Source organism: Pogona vitticeps, chromosome 3 (genome assembly GCF_051106095.1).
Source record: "Pogona vitticeps strain Pit_001003342236 chromosome 3, PviZW2.1, whole genome shotgun sequence".
Taxonomy (NCBI): domain Eukaryota; kingdom Metazoa; phylum Chordata; class Lepidosauria; order Squamata; family Agamidae; genus Pogona; species Pogona vitticeps.
Window position 1 is genome coordinate 235,293,569 of NC_135785.1, and position 16,925 is coordinate 235,310,493.

Consider the following 16,925-nt stretch of genomic DNA (forward strand, 5'->3'; position numbering starts at 1 on the left):
AGGACGTGTGGGTGCTTCAGGGGGGCAGGCAAGGCGGGGCCGCAAACTATCATCCGGCGGGCAAATCTTACACAAACACCAATAGGATTCCAAGATTATCAATGCACCCCTATGACTAGGTTGCAGTGTGGCAAAACAGTATGAAGGCCTGTCCTCTCTCCCTGCCACAAATGAATCAAGAGCACATATAAGGCAGGAATGCAAAGACAATCTGGGGTGGATTCACATTCCATTTCCTGTGCATTTAGGAAAAGGGGGGAACCCCCAGCTGTGAATTTATTGACTCTCCCTTAAGAAGCTGTGGAGCAGTAAATTCCACCTTCATGGTGCCTGCTAATTAGACATTTATTTAACTTTGTTGCTTTTTTTAATGACTCACTGCTGTTGTTTGAAGTTCGCTGTCTATTATTTGTAATAAAAACCTTTGTCACTTTTTCGCCTCATTATTCCTAACAAATAGTGCATTTCCCTGGCTGCTCCCCCCCCCACTTCCCTGCCGCCACCACCTCAGACTATGGCTCCCAGAGTTTCAAAGACCAGCTGTTATCATTTTGTCGACGGAGCGCTTTTGAGAAACTTCTGTCGCAGACTCAGGCGCAGCAGGGGCTGCTGAATAAAATATCAGGCCTTCAAAAGGGAATTAAGGCAAAGAAGAAAAGCCACCAGGAGAAGGAAAAGGTGAGAGGCGGCCCAGGCGAGGCTGCAGCTTCCCTCCTTCTCAGCCAGCTGTTTGAGACAGGGAACCCTTCAAGTAGCTCTGAGCTGAGGAAGTGTGTAGTCTTCTACCTCTAAGCGAGTCCTCTAAAAATCACTGGTCTTTACTTCCTTGTAAACATAGTAGGATAATGTTGTGAAATATATATCTTTTATTTTGACCTCTTCAGTGAACTCTTTTTATCTACTCCAAAGCAGCCTGCAATTCCCCCCACCCTTTGATATTGTTTCCTTAAGGCCTCATTGGAAGCTCGATATGTATGCATTTTCTTTCTTCAGAAGAGTAGTTTTAGACAGCCATTTATATTGCCAGTAGCCAGGATTACCACACTTGCTTAGTACTGAATCAGCCAACAGATAAAACAAACTTTCCCTATAACAGTGTATCTTTGTACCAGGAAAAACTGTATTAGTGTGATTTCATCTTCTCAACAGCTGGCAATGATATTGTCCACTATACACCACTGGCTATCCTCAGATGCAAGATGGCAGAGAAATGGCCCCTCTCAGGAGCTCATATTTGTGCCCACTCCATATACATCACCACTGAGGAAAAACAATGACAACAGGAAAAAGGATGCCAAGGTTTACATAGCACAGGACAGCCTAAATGTTGACAACTCCAATGGCAGCAGTCAATATGGTCTACAGGACACCATCGTGTGCTCACTACTATTCACAGAATGGCACCATGCAAGAGAAAATCCCAGAAACTGACTCCTTTTTTCATCAGTTAACCACTTCTCACCCCAAAACTCAGGTATGAGTGGTAGTTAGTGGTCCTGCCTGGCAGGGTCAAAAGTTCAGATCTTGCTTCCCAACTCTCAATGTTTTTGTTTGTGCTAGAACATTCATGTTTATAACCAGTTTATTAAAAAAGCCAGAAAATAAAAAAAATCCCCCTTTGAAATAGCTTTTTTCCCCCCAAAATCAGTATTACAACCCCTGATGCCTGGACTCCTTCCAAATTATTTTTTTTTGAAAAAGTGGCTAAAACTATCCATTTTCTTTTAAGATAAGTTTGTTCTTTTCAGTGTGTTTTAAATCTGCAGACAGAAAAAGTCTCTGGTGTCTATGTCAGGGGAACAGTTTCAATTTTTAAGAATCTTAACTCAAAAAGCATTTGCCAAAACCATCCCAAATTTGGCACAGAGGAAGAGTGGACTGTCCAGTTTCAAAGTTATGCCTCCAGTTTTAGAATTACTTTTTAAGATCCTGATTTGCGCTGTTGCACAATAATTAAATTTCATTTCCATGAAAATGATGGTGGAAAAATGGTAGAGTTGAGTAACTGACAGTTCACTTTCTAATCACAGGGCACTTTTTACCAAGGAGTATCCAACAACTGGGAGAGGGGTGGATTGTGACTCAATTTTTTAATCTTTTTCTGCTTCCTGTTCTAATTAATATGTGGAGAGTGCTTAGATATTAAGCACCACTTAAGTACTTTTAGGACCTCCTGATGCTTCCTGTAATCTGACCTTTTTATAATTTCCCTAGTTCCATCCATCCTTTAGTTCTTTTCTCCATATTTTCCTATAGAATGTATCTCCTTCAATTCAACTGTATTTTATTGGGTACTTGATTCCTATCCCTTCCCCTCAAATCAATGTTTTTCTTAGTATTATTTACCTCTATAGCAAGAATTTCCAAACTTTTCACTGTGATGCCACATAATATATTTTCCACATTGGTGAGGGCTGAAGTAACATGCACATGTGCATATGCACCCACACCAACTCACTCCCACATGCCCACACACACAGGCTGGGAAAAAAAGGCAAGGCGGGCCAGTTGTGGTCCGTGGGCCGTACTTTGGAGACCCCTGCTCTATAGTGTACAAACCTCTGTAAATCCCTGCTACATTCACCTGGGCCTCCTTAATGTACTGATAGGCAATTGAAACTAGTTTCCTAGAACATAAGGACTCAATCCAGTATTAATACAAACTGGGTTTTCTTTGAAACTTAACAGTGGGTTGAGCCACTATAAGATCAAATTTATAGTTCTCATAGAATAAATTTCCAAGCAATTTCTCAAAAGGTGGGGCTCAGTTAGTGACTGTAGCACAGCCATGTAGATGTAGAAACAACTGCAATTGTATTGGTAGTCTGAATAACTATCTTTGCTTGCCCTCCACCAAGGCCCTTAAGGGTGTGTGTGTCAGAGTGAAACGGAAAATGAACGTGAAAGAAATGAAATGAACTTGAAGAAACGGCTTATATGGAACAATTTCTGTCTGATGAGAGAGAGAAGAGATACAAGTACACAGGTAGGGCCACAATACGAACTAGTAGGTTTTGTAGTTACAGAAGAATGTATACTGAGAATTTTTGCTTCAGCCCTTGTCATTCTTCTTGGTTAAATCCTCTGCCCAGGACTTTCAAATGTTATACATTGGGGCAGCCAGTGTAAGTACAGTTTGTCACTACTGCAGATGCTTATGATACAGCTCTTCTTCTTGTGTACCCTGTAGTGTTGTGTTTAGGAGAAAAGTAACATTATTGCCATGCCATAATTTGTACTCCAATTTCCTTAACATTCTATTTCCCCAAGAAAATTCCATCCATTTTTCTGACTCATTCTTAGAGTTGTTTATGACTTCTTTTAGTTATGTTCCTGAGCATATCATAATCCTGCAGTGTTTCCAAGGGTGTTACACTTGGGGTTTTTTCTCTGTCTCTCTCTCTCTGACACCTCCCATTTTGCACAGTTTTCTTCGTTTCCCACCCTTCCTGATCTATAAAAGATAATAAGAATTGTTTGTCAACATTTCTGCCTGGGCTTTGCTTGAAGTGTCGGAAGCTAGGTAGACTGGGATGGATGGCTCCTAAAGAAACACATACCATGAAGAGGCAAGTCACATATGTACATTCTTGAACCACATCATAAACAAGGTAAACACAAGATTCCTGAGCCTTAGTCAGGAAAACCTTTTTCAAATTTCTTCTTTTCAATGGCATCTTCTTTCAAATTGAAAGAGAATATTTGAAATTCTCTGGGACAAATTTGTCACACTACTTTTTTTTTTATTTACTGATTTTCAAATTCACACTGATGAACAGTTTATGATAAAGGCAAGATATGAATTTTACAAATAGATTTTTCTATTGGGGCTACATGACAAGCACATTTCTTGGTTCTGACTCTCTATCAAAGAGAATGTGCCTGTTTACATGATGGCCTTTTCCAATATTTTCTTAGTCCTACAAGCACCAATGCAACACAGAGAGCCCCTACTGCAACTACAAGTATCCACTCCCGTTCTTTTGAGATGATAGGACTAATCCAGTTGGAACCTGCAAGAGAAGATGGTTAGCTTACCAAACTGTTGCATACCTATTTTTCTCTTGGTATTGTTGAGCAAAATATATAAATAGTTTTATAGATCATCTTGCAACCTTTCTGTATAATACCACTTGCCATAAATCAGTTTATCCACCAGTGGCATGCATCACACTTCACTCCATGTCAAGAATGAAGATAAAAGGGTAAATCAGCACAAGCTTTTTTTCCCATCCCACAATACATAAAATATAGCTGATACAGTCTGAACTTGGTGGTAGGCATTAGCCTTTTGGAGTAAGTTTCCTACAGCCAATGTAAAACTCGTCTGTATAACCATAACTAAGGCATTGTCCTTGAAATCTTGCTGCTTAGAAAGTAAAGGTCCATATGCTTTGTTATAGAGCTACACTAAAGATTGGGCATTCCAGTCTACTGTTTGTCCCTTAAATTATTCTTGGTTTTGTACAGCCTGTAGCGAGACACCAGACTAAATAGTTACAAAGGGCAACAGTAAAGATAGTCCTGGATCCAAAGACAATCTCAAAATCTTGCTGGATGACATTGGTAGTAGAATAAAAAGTCATTCAGAAACAGGTACTAGGCAAAGCTGTTTGCTCACAACAAAGAATAAATTAGAATCACAGAATAATTGATTTGGAAGGGGCCTATGAGGCCGTCGAGTCCAATGCCTTGCCTAATGCAGGAATCCAAGTCAAAGCAGATTTGACACATGGTTGTCCAATTTTCTCTTGAATGCCTCCAGTGTTGGAGCACTCAGCACCTCCCAAGATAATTGCTTCCTTTGTCATGCTGCTCTAACAGTTAAAATGTTTTTCATGATATTCATCCAAAATCTGGCTTCCTATAACTTGAGTCCATTATTATGTGTTCTCTACTCTGGGATGATAGAGAACAGATCCTGCCTTTTCTCTTTTTGACTACCTTTAAAGTATTTGAAAGGTGCTATCATATCTCCCCTCAGTCTTCTTGCCTCAAACATGGCCAGTTCCTTCAGTCTTTCCTTACAGGGCTTGGTTTTCTGTCACGTGATCATCCTTTTTTTCCCCTCCTCTGAACTTACTCCAGTTTGCTGGCATCCTTCTTAAAGTGCAATGTCTAGAACTGGACACTGCACCACAGAGGAGGCCTAACCAATGCTGAATGAAGGGGAACTAGTATTTCATGGGACATGCAGATTTCTGTTAATGCATCCTAAAATAAAATTTGCCATTCTTGCAACCAAATCATACTGTTGGCTCATATTTCGCTTTTGATCTACAACAATTCCAAGATCCTTCTCACATGTAGTATTACTGAGACAAGTTTCGCCCATCTTGTAACTGTACTTTTGTGTCCCCTCTCTAGTTGTAGAACTTTGCACTTATCTCTGTTAAATTTCATTCTATTGTTTTCTGCCCAGTGCTCAAGCCTATCAAGATACTTTTGATCTAATATTCCATGTATTCCATGGAAAGAATCATGATGCTTTTTATTCCATTGTAATAGCCAGCCTCACCCCTACTTACCCTTCTGCTCAACGTTGTTTTGTGCTTTACTCATCTGGAAGTCTACAGGTCCCTCTGCTATCACTAGACTCCTTGGAATATGCTCTAGGAACTGATTCTCAGGTGTTCTCTTGGCTGTCGGACAATAGAAGTTACTTTGTAGCTTTTGATACCACTGTCCCTGCTCATCATCTTTTCTAATCCATATAGTTCTCAGCCAGCACTGAGGCAATGAATAGCAATCATCAACAAATAGATTTCCAAAGAATCACTAGCTTACTGAACAGAGACATTAAACTGAACCTCCCACAAGTTAATTGCATAAAGACTAATTCACCATTCTGAGGGAACACTTCCCAATATTTATTTATTTATTGTTTTAATTTGTATGCCATTCTTGTCTCCAAAGAGACCCAGAACAATACACAACACAAAAACAATGCATACGAACATAAAATACTCCATAGAAACAATAGATTATAATAATACCTCGCTACAGCCTAAGCATCTACATACAAAAATGTATGTCATATAAGTAGTGTAACAGCAGTTCCTTGCCTCTGAAGGCCTGTTGAAACAACTCCGCCTTTCATCCACTCCTGAATCTGCAAGGACATCGTGCTTCACGTGGACTCAGGAAGAGAATTCCAGACCATGGAGGGAACAATATGGAAGGATCTTTTATTCTAAATACACTCAAACTGGACTACTTTGATGGCTGGAACCTTTAAAAGGGCAGTTTTGGATGACAGTTGGACAGGGGGTTCATAAAGCTGGTCTTGTAAGTATGTGGGTCGCAAGATGTATAAGACTTTAAAGGTAATAACCAATATCTACTTAGGATGTTTGTGTAAAATAGGATGTTTCACACAGGTGGCTTGTGTGCTTTAAAAGGGGGTATTCATATATGAATATGAATATCTCCACACAGTTGGAAATAACAAGGGTCCGGCCCCATGGGGCCAGACTGTCCATTCACGATTTCACCACTGCCGCTGGTTCCGCGGAGGCTTCCTATCGCATTGTTCTCCACAATGGATTAGCCACTCTCCGACCTAGAAGAGAGGCTTATCATCCCACTTCCTGCCAGGACTGGGTAATCGATTGTGGACAATGGCACAATAGGAAGATCCGACGAGCTCGCATCAGCGATGAAATTGTGAGTGAACAGTCCAGCCTCATGGGGCCAGACCCTCATTGTTTCCATCTGTGTGGGGCTATTCATATTTGTATATCCCCACACAGTTGTCTTCCTCTGTAATTACTGAATGAGGTTCCTCCTCAGCTTAGTCTTAGTCCATCAGCCATTACTGCTGTCTGAATTTGTGCCTTCATTATTGTGGTATTTAGAAATTAGTTATATAAAGAGAGCTGATGTCAATATTTAATAGAAATATAGACTTGGCAAGGGTGGTGAATCTTTGGCACTCAAGATCTTTAAGACTACAACTCCCACAGTATTTTATCATTAGCAATGCAGACTGGAAATTGTGGGAGTTACAGTCCAAAACATTGGAAGTCCCAAAGGTTCACCACCTCTGGACTACACTGTGATGCCCTGCCCTCATGTTACAAATCCACCTCTAACCAAATTCAGCAGTAGGTTTCATGGAAACTAGTCCTTCAGAAGGCCCAACCATTGTCCCATTCTCCCAAATTATTTTCCTTTTAAGCAATGTCTCAAAGAGAAGGAGGTTGCCTAGAAAAAAACTTCCTTTCCCTAAGTATTTAAACACCAATTTGTTAAAGAAGTGTAAGAAACTGCAGAGAAAACAGAGCCCACAGAGGGAAACAAAGAACATTTTCCATATCCCAACTCAACTCAACAAGAGGACATCCAAGGTATTTTATGTCTGTCAGGCCAGCTGGAAGAACAGAAAGGAAATACTAGTCATCATGTCCACCCAGTTCAGGTAATTAAGAAAGCAATTCTTTTTAAGTGCCACCTCTTAAGCAGTGAACATGTTCCTATTTGATTCAACATGTCCTGATGTTTACCAGGAGCTTTGTTTTCTCTGGAGATCCCATTTTCTTGTCATTTCCTCATCTCTGGTTCAACATTGACTGGTGATGACTTATTAAGCCTGCTAGGAGGCAAGCCAAGTAGTATTGTTATGCAATGAGAAAATTCTTCTCTCTCCTTTAAAAGTCTAAATTGGGGGGGGGAGAGAGACATGGGGCCAGAGTATTAGAAATAGAAGCTGAATAATGAGCAAACCATTACCTCTGATCCCAGGACAGTGAATCATACAAGATTCAGTTGCTGATGGAATGCAGGCAGCAGCACTACAGTGGAAATAAACCTGGCAAAATATAGTTAAGTTATACTTTGTACCACATCTATTAAAGTCCAACTATTACGGTTTTCTTTTTCTATGGAGCATCTTAATCCACTGGAACTCTGCCCCCACACCCACATCTAACACCGATAGGATGTTTCTAAATTAAAGAAATAATAGAGGGCTACTGTGACTTTAATAGTTTTGTGAAGGAGAAAAAAATCAGCAGCAGTACTTTCCATGACACACTGCATCTGCTAAGATTCACAACTGTATACTTTCACACTATTAATGGTAGAGGCTTCCTGTTTCCTCTCCCCCACCTCCACACACAACTTTCCAACGCACCTTTTTTGGATCTACTCTAATAGTAGATCCAAGGGTTTTCATTGTTGTGGTTTTTGACATGGTTTTGTTTGAGAGCTTCTCAATCTTTGGAGGAAAGCAGTCATCAAGGTTCCTTTCACTCGCCCCTGCCTTAACTTAGAGGTTGGTTGTCTACTGAAAGAAGAGTGCTAATTAAAGTATTTCATTTCCCATGACAACTTCATTACCTGGCTATTGACAACTTTCTGTCACGAATTGCTTCAGGGCAATCAGCTCAGATTCACTCAGCCAGGAATAGAGGCAGATATTTCCTCCAAGAAACAATGTTGGCTGAGTGCTGTGCTAAAAGTAAGAGATCTGTGTTTATTATTAGCATCATGCCTCAAGGAGGTGTGCTTTCTGGACTTTTTTTTAAATGAGGAACAAATATGCTGGATATGATGCAATTCCCTTTATTTGTCAAAAAAGCATTTATATTTCTGGTCCATCTCAACAGAGCATCCATTCTTCTCCTGCCATTAAAGAATCTCGGGGCGGGGGGGGGGGAAATGGTTACTCTGTTGAGACGTACCTACTACAGTGGACCCTCGACTTACAGACGGCTCAACTTACAGACTTTTCAAGTTACAGACTTCTCTGGCCGCAAAATGTAGATTCGACTTGCAGCCAGAGAATCGACCTACAGACCAGAAAAAAACCAAAATGGAACAAAGACAGCCAGTTACGGGATTAATCGGTTTTCAATGCATTGTATGTCAATGGAGCCTCGACCTACAGACTTTTCAACCTGCAACCACTGTTCCAGTACGGATTAATTCCGTAAGTAGAGGGTCCACTGTATATAGCAGTAAGAAGTTGAGCAGACAGAGTTCCCCTTTTCACCTTCATATTAGTGGAATCCCATGTTTCATTTGTGTGGCAGCTATTAAAGAGACTAAGAGCTGCCGTTCCAAATATAACAATTTATACCTGATCTGCAAAGCTAAAATGGAACTAGAGCAGTGGTTCCCGACCTTGGGTCACTAGATGTTCTTGGATTACAATTCCTAGAAAGCCTGATCAGACTAGCTAGTGTTGAAGGCTCCTGGGAGTTTTAGTCCAAGAACCTCTAGGGGTCCATGGTTGGGAACCAGTTGACTAGAAGCACAGAAGGAATGCAAAGTTGTATATGTTGAATGGACATATGGAATTAATTTAATGCATGGGGTTTTGGTTTTTTTAGATTTATACCCTTGATGGCCTTATAGGCCCTTTACAACCCAGTTATTCTAGGATTCAAGGATAGGGTCACAATAAATCATTCCAGACTTGGCAGCACATAAAAGCAAATGGTAATTCAAACAGGCATGTGTTCCAATGGTCACATAAGTCTATCCTAGGTTATGCAGATGATTTTTGTTCACTGGAAACCTTTGGATCTTGGTTCAAAGCTGAATCCTGAAATATACCCAGACTACTCTCTGAGGAGATTGCGTCATACTCCACCACAGACAGAATCTGCTTTCTTGATCTGCCTTTCAACAAACGAAATAACCTTTGTCTTCTCTAGATTAACTTCCAGTTTGTATTACCTCATCCAGACTATATCAAACATAAGACACTAGTTCTCAATCAGAACATCTTTCTTAGATTTAGATGAAATGGAGGAAGAGAGCAGTGGGTACCATCAGCATAACAGTGTCATCAAACCTCAAGAGGCCAAACAGTTTTTCCCAGTGGCTTCATGTATGTGTTAAATAACATGGGATAAAAGATAAAACCCTGAGGGATGCTACTGGCCAACAGTCATGGCATCAAGCAGGAGTTCTTCATTACCTCCTGAACTAGCCCCTTCTAGGGAAGTCTAAAACTGTTATTAAACAGTGCTTCCATGCTCCATGCATGCACACAAAAGCGCATAGAGTAATTCTGTATTTCTGGGTGAGGACACATACCAAAGATGATACAACACAAGAGGTCCTGCAACTCAAAAGTTTGCACTGGGTGTCATGGAAGGCAATGTGCTCATACTCAGGAACAGTTTTCTCCAGGAAATTTTTTAAGAGGAGATCTTGCTAATATGCATTATTTACATACAGATTACAAATCAAGCAACAGTAGGAGAGGGAGTGAGGGAACTCCCAGTGTTTACTAGAAATGGGGAAAAATGAGCAGTAGGAATTAGCTGTGGAAATATACAGTGTATACTCTAGGTAGCATGACCTGATAGAAAAAAGGGAAGGTGCTTCTGAATATGAACATGCATGTCTTCTTAAGTTATTTCTAAAGTAGAATTTAGAACTGTAAAGTCCCCTTCCAAGGTTATTATGATTTTTTTTTAAAAAAATGAAATAAGGAGGCAGAAAAACTGTTTAGATAAGAAAGGTCACAGTAGACATTCAGGGGAATAAGTCAATGTTGAGGGGAACAAATCTCTACTATGGTGCCTCAACAGTCAGATTGCCAAACTAAACCTGCATTTTCCTTTCAATGATTAATAACAGAAGACAAGTTGAATGTAAGCAAGGAGCATCACAAACAGAAACAAACAACAGGCCTGTTTCACCATTTGAGGGAGCATATCATCTAAGAAGAAGTCAATCAATGTTAGGTACTTTGCCCCAAAAGCTGGTTCAGTAATCTCATTTAGCTATTCTCCTGTACAGCTACAGCATCTGCACAAATCTTACCGGTCCAGTAAGTGCCTGTTGAGAATCAGAGTCCACAAAGGTGAAAGTGCTAACAACAAAGCGTTTATAATGAGAGGGAATTTGTAAGTCCGAATCTGCCCCAGTGAAGACAAACTGTGTCCGGTAGTTGTCACCCCCATACGGACAGCTGCAAAAGACAAAAACAATGCACTTAAACTATAGATCTTCAATAGAGTGGAAGTCCCGAGTTCTCTTGAAGGTCCTACCTTTTCACCAAAATAGGCCATTGTGGCTGCTGCAAAGGATTGGTGCTTGGTGTAGCCCAGCATTCATGAAGAACCAACACAAGGTTTGGGTCTGTTCGTTGCAGGACCCGAACTTCTAGAAAAACAGGATCCTTTAGGAGCTTGACTACAGGATAATCCCTACCAGCATAGTATTCATAGTAGTGTCCATCTGCAGATCAAGATTCCAAAAGGTTGCATGCTATTAAAAATTGTGATTCTCCATTATGGATCAAAGTACAGAAACAAGAAAAGAATGTACATGTTTATGCCCCGCTGTCAGATTTCACATCTGTGGCGTGATTATAGGCAGAATAGACAACATGGTCACCATCACCAGCTCTTAAAGTTGGCCTGCCAAGGCCTTGCAGTATTACTAACAAGCCTCTCTTCTAGTGTATTCTAGTCTGGTGTGGCTTTCCACACACTAGCCAGTGTATTTAATTTCCCCTGAGACAAATGACTTCAGAAGGTATCATGAAGACATGTTTACTGTGTACCACAAACTGTTCTTTTACTTGATTTGCAGAGTTACTTGAAGGAGGATTCACGCCTTTTCCAGTCCCTTTCTATTTTCATCCAGTCTTTGGATGTTATTTTCTCTTTTGGCTTGTTTACATGGATACAGGGAGTTCCTTGACTGTGATTTATATTTCAGAATAAAAATGTGATTGGAAAATAGATCCTACAGAAGACACAGGATTTTACATCATGGATATAGTGATACTTACCAGTGGCAACTCTTAACTCTAAATTCAGTGGACCATACCGAGTGACTGAAGGTGGAGGTGGCAGGGTGAAGACTTGAGCTGTAAGAGGGAGAAAGCCACCTGCTGAGTACCTGCAGCTGACATATAATCTAGTGAGCAGAAAAGAAATAGTTAGATATTTGGGCAGAAGGTGAAGATAACAGTGTGTGTCAGACACCATTACCTGAAAGTGCTGTCTCGTATGATGGATCCTGTGTTCCAGTTTTGGACATCATGGTATGCTACCAGTTCATTGGTATATATGCCTTGATCTTCAGCTCCCTGTTTTTCAGATGTAAGGGTTAGTTCTGAATAACGCAGTTTAGTGCCTTTGTGTGTTGGACAATGGCGAAATAAAACCTAACTAGTTTTAATAATACATGAAATGTGGACTCTTGGATCCTCTAGATTTAGAGGGTTTCAATTTCTCCTGTTTTTGGAAATCCATCAGAATTTCCATTTACTTAGGTACAGTTGCTTTGTAGAAGGTTGTGATCCATAAAAACAAGACAAGGTCCATTTGTGTGATCATGACCTATCTCCATATTGTGGGAGGTAACAGCCGCAGCTGGAAAGCATTAAATAAAAGGTCACTTGGTCACTAGATTATATGAAACTATATTGCATTGTTGTCAAGTTTGTTGTACTTTGTTCAAAAGGAAGATTTAACTGCAAAATACCCCACAACACACACACAGAAAAATTCAAGTAGAATCACATTATACTGGTGATATAGCCAAACAACCTCTGTATTGTACATTGCTGGGGGGTGGGGGCAAATGGTGTGCATAGTTTTAAAAAATAATTTTAATTTAAAGATAAATTATCTTCTGTCGCCACTGTCTGAACATACTTCCATTTGTACAGAAATGTTTTGGAGGGGTAGTCCATGGTAGTCCATTGCAGCAGAAATAGCAAAAAATACTTGTGGAACCTTCTGGATTGACCAGTTGTATTTGGCATAAGCTTTGTATGTATGAAGAATCTTTTCTGTCTTCAGCCTCTAGTACAGTTATGAATCTATAGAATTATTGGCCCACAGTGTTCTGTGAGATTTAGCCTTTCTAATTCCTTTCCCCAGGCCTCCCCATTCATCAAAATAGCCTCAGTTTCTTCCCATGCAATCTTGTGCATGTTTCCTTAGACACTGTGCTCTTCTCCTCCAATTCCCTTATCACCACCTACTGTCAATTGCAGGCTCTTAGGCAGACTAACACAACCCTTGGAAGGTGTCAGGTCCTGAAATTGACATCACTTGAAAAGCTAACATAATTGTTGAAATTGACAAGCATAAGAGAAAGTAATAAGAGCAGGAAAAAGATAAAAATATTGCAGATGAAAGTATTTGAGGACAACTGGTACATGACTGTTGAACTTAGTATTATACAGGAAATCAGCAAAGGGGGAAGGAGACAATGCTTATCATTTCTCCTTGCTGCTATTCCAGGAAATCTGTCTTCATGGGGGTCCAAGAGGCATTTTTTTGCTGGACTAAAAAACTGCCAGAAAAAAAGGATTGCCAAATACTTTTTACATATCTAGCCATTATTGCTTTAACATATATTGATACCTTACACACACCCATTGCTTCCCTCATTGAAAATAATTTAAAATCTGACTTCCATCTGTCTAATTACCCAATGGATCCCTTCCCCACTTCCAGTGTCTTTTAGGAGCAGAGTGCTTTTGCTTATACAAAGACCTCAGAGATCTGCTTTCTCCTCTAACTAGGCATTTGTATGCACTGGGGATCTTTGTGTACTTCCACAGAGCCTTGGTTTATGAAGTGACTCGGCAAGACTAGTTTCTCTGAGCCCGGACTATTAACACAGATTAATGTATTTCGGCATAGATTCCCATGGAAAGCAGTGTAGCACAGTCAGAGGTTAAGATTTATAAAGTAGTCTTACACTAGGAGCTTTCCAGGAAGGTAATTTTGTATTGATTCCTACCTGGAAAGTAGTTCCACAAGCAGAGAGTGGAAACTTGTAGAGAATAAAGGCATTGTTCTTTCCCACTGGAACACAACCCCTACCATGTCCACTGGCCAGATGCACCGAGTCCAGAATTAGTGATGGGGCAGTCACATTCTTAGATATTGCAATGGAGAAGTATCCATCTGGCAGGCACTGTGCAGTCACTGAAAGTAAGTCAACAGCATTAGTAGGGAATTGCCAGTATAGAATTCTCTACATTACTGTTAGGGCTGGTGTGCCATTAAGTGCTGTGAGGAACCAAATCAGGCAACAGACATTGGGGGGCTTGAGGGGCGGTCCTCTAGCTACACCTCCTGAGCTGCCCAACCTTTCTTCTTTCTTGGAAGCAGTTTTGTGTATGCTGCACAGACTGTTCAAGATGGGAGAAACCTACCTTCCACCAAAGTGCCTTCTACCACTTATTACCATGAAGTAGGAATATCAGTGCTAGCATAAAAGATAAATTTGCCTAGTAGAGATGGGTATGAACTGCCAGTTTCAGTAGTTTGTGCCTGTTCAGCCCTCCGGTCACACAGTTATTACGTGGATGCCCAGCCCAGTAAAGTCCAGCAGGCACCCACTCAAAGGCAGCAATGTGGCTTCCCAGCCCTGCCTCCTCTGGTGGGTGTTCAATCTGAGTTGGCACCTGCAGAACAGTTTTGAGGCCAGAGGGGTGAACCAGCACAGACCATGGTTTGTTCACATCTCTATGGCCTAGTATAACCATCCTAGAACTTGAGAAATGCCTCTACCAAAGTCAAACCTTATGGCCAACAATATTCAATCTCATATCCTTGCATTTGTGACAGTTCTAGTTTCCTCCTATCAAGGCATTCACTTAGGAAGAATTTCTTGAATACAAGTTGCTGTTCAAAGTTTTGCAAAATGGTTAATTAGCGCTAAAGGTGCCACTGAGTTGTGGCATGTTGGTGTGAGGGTACGAGATGTCCTCTAGACTGAAGGCCTGTTTCCATGACCTCTCTAGTATTAATCATCTTATCCTCAAGGCAGAACTCAATTTCATAGAGTACCTACTGCACCTCCACTAGAAGAGTGCTTTAAGATATAGTAACATACCTGTATTGCCATAGTAACAAGGGACATGAGGATCTTCTGGGGTATAACAGCAACCTCTTTCTTCGCATTCTTCCGGAGATACAGGTGGAGAGGCACAAGATAGTCTGTCTTGTCTTTGGACTCCCAGGCAAAAAATGTTCCTTGGAACACCTAAACATGAGGGCCAAAGTGTCAGGAATGATGCTACTTCAGCAATCCCCTCAGCATAGAAGCACACCTCTCCTATTGCTGAGCGGAGACATCTTATTCCATGGTAATTATGGTAACCAGCATGTTTAAACACTCAGGTTGCAGAATAGGAACAGTTACTATGGCTCTTGAAAACCATTTATCTCACTTTACACAAGTACTATCCAAGATGTATATAAGTGTTGACGCACACATTGTAACCTGCGGTCCCATGTCAAAGTAAAATTTCTCCAGCCCATTAAGTGTTTCTTTCTGTTAAGTATTCTTAGAACCAGATTCTAGAGCTTAGTGATTCCCCAGAACTATACCTGGCAAATAGATGGGACATTTCAGGTCCATTTCATGGAGGAGAACTCTGCCAGATTCATCTTGTATTTCAATCCTGAGAGTCATTAGGAAATTGTTTCTCTGGATTAACAAAAACAGTGATAGATAACTAGAGATGTCCATTAGGCAAGTCAGGACAGAGAGCATGCAAAACCTACTCACTGCCAAGATTTTCTACTAAAAATCTTAAATGCTAAAAATTCTTACTATGAAAATGGGCACTCCTGCTCAATGTTCTCCAGCATTTCTATGATGGTTATCAACCTCTGAACTGAAACAAATGGAATTGCCTCCTGAATGAATTCTCACAAGTCACCACGCAGATCTAGCCTCAGTTCCTGATATGATGGTCCTTCATAAACTTGCCCACAGTTTTGCTTACATTTCTATAGGTGTTGCTCTTCTTCTTCTTCTTAACTTTTGAAGTGTGGAACATCCTTAGTCCTAAGATTTTATAAAACGACCAGAGGTCTGCTCTAAGACAGTGATTCTCAAACTGGGCTCCTTAGATGTTCTTGGACTGCAATTCCCAGAAGCCTTCACTACTAGCTGTGCTGGCCAGGATTTCTGGGAGTTGCAGTCCAAGAACATCTGGGGACCCAAGGTCAGGCAGCACTGCTCTAAGGTATTTCCATACACAGAATACTACAAATGGGTGCTCAACAATTAAAATGCAGCTACTTGTGGCAAGTAGCTGGAGCAAGATTGAGAATATATTTCTACACAGTTCTTTCTAGCAGCCACATCCCAGTATAAGGGGTAAGTTGCTACCTTTTTAGAGACAAAACATCCCACATAAGGAACAGTAAAAATCGCAGAGCCTTCTTGTTCCCAAGAGACAGAGACACAAGCAGAATTGATGAGGGAACGGAACCGACCTTCTGAATCTAGAGAGGAAATTTGTGCGATTTTAGAATCTTCCAACAATATTTATTGTTTCATTTATACACCACCTGTATCCCGGAACTGGGACCCAGAGCAGCTTACGGGGCATTTTAAAACAATAAAAATTAAATACAGTAAAATCACAAACCTTAACACAGAACTAAATTCAATTATAGGTTCAACCTATACGTTCTTGTCCCCCCCCCCCCGCATATCATTTGTTCTTAAAAGAGTTTACTTGTGAGGTTATGAGTCAATATAGACTTCAGTGATGTATACTGTAGGATCTTTATTCATCTTCTGTAGCCCTCTCCCTCTGAGGTATATAATTCTATTTTTCCATATTCTGTAGGCTAAACTTCACATGCATAGATTCTGGTCACCTCTTTCTCAACCCTCTGCAGGGTCTTGGTTTCTGGATTGCCCAGCAGGGTTTTAGGGCTCCACTGGAGGTTCAGCTATCAAATCTCCTTCTCCTACAATGCTTCTTCCCTGTGTTGTTGTTTCTACTCCAATACTGCCAGAGCAAATTATCATAAACTGGTGGGGTGGCCAGTCCACTTCAAGGACAGTTTGGAGCTTTAAAATAAATAAATAAATAAATAAATAAATAAATAAATAAATAAATAAATAAATAAATAAATAAATAAATGCATACATACATACATACATACATACATACATACATACATACA

General features: G+C 40.5%; 1 protein-coding gene across 2 annotated transcripts in view; it reads right to left on the reverse strand.

Annotated features, from left to right (window-relative positions):
* Positions 1-1,638: 1,638 nt before the first annotated feature.
* LOC110074007 (zona pellucida sperm-binding protein 4) overlaps positions 1,639-16,925 on the reverse strand; it is a 38,552-nt gene continuing 23,265 nt past the window's right edge. The window contains exons 2-12 of one of the 2 annotated variants that reach the window (XM_072993806.2): positions 16,117-16,232; positions 15,327-15,426; positions 14,830-14,979; positions 13,729-13,916; positions 11,961-12,058; positions 11,759-11,886; positions 11,010-11,199; positions 10,783-10,930; positions 7,732-7,810; positions 5,529-5,642; positions 1,639-3,184 (exon numbers count right to left, since the gene is read on the reverse strand). In XM_072993806.2, the coding sequence (XP_072849907.2) occupies positions 3,156-3,184; positions 5,529-5,642; positions 7,732-7,810; positions 10,783-10,930; positions 11,010-11,199; positions 11,759-11,886; positions 11,961-12,058; positions 13,729-13,916; positions 14,830-14,979; positions 15,327-15,426; positions 16,117-16,232 (1,340 nt within the window). In that variant the 3' untranslated portion in view covers positions 1,639-3,155. Of the gene's footprint in view, positions 3,185-3,779; positions 4,014-5,528; positions 5,643-7,731; positions 7,811-10,782; positions 10,931-11,009; positions 11,200-11,758; positions 11,887-11,960; positions 12,059-13,728; positions 13,917-14,829; positions 14,980-15,326; positions 15,427-16,116; positions 16,233-16,925 lie in introns of those variants that run through there. The other variant, XM_020783792.3, reaches the window with a different exon arrangement.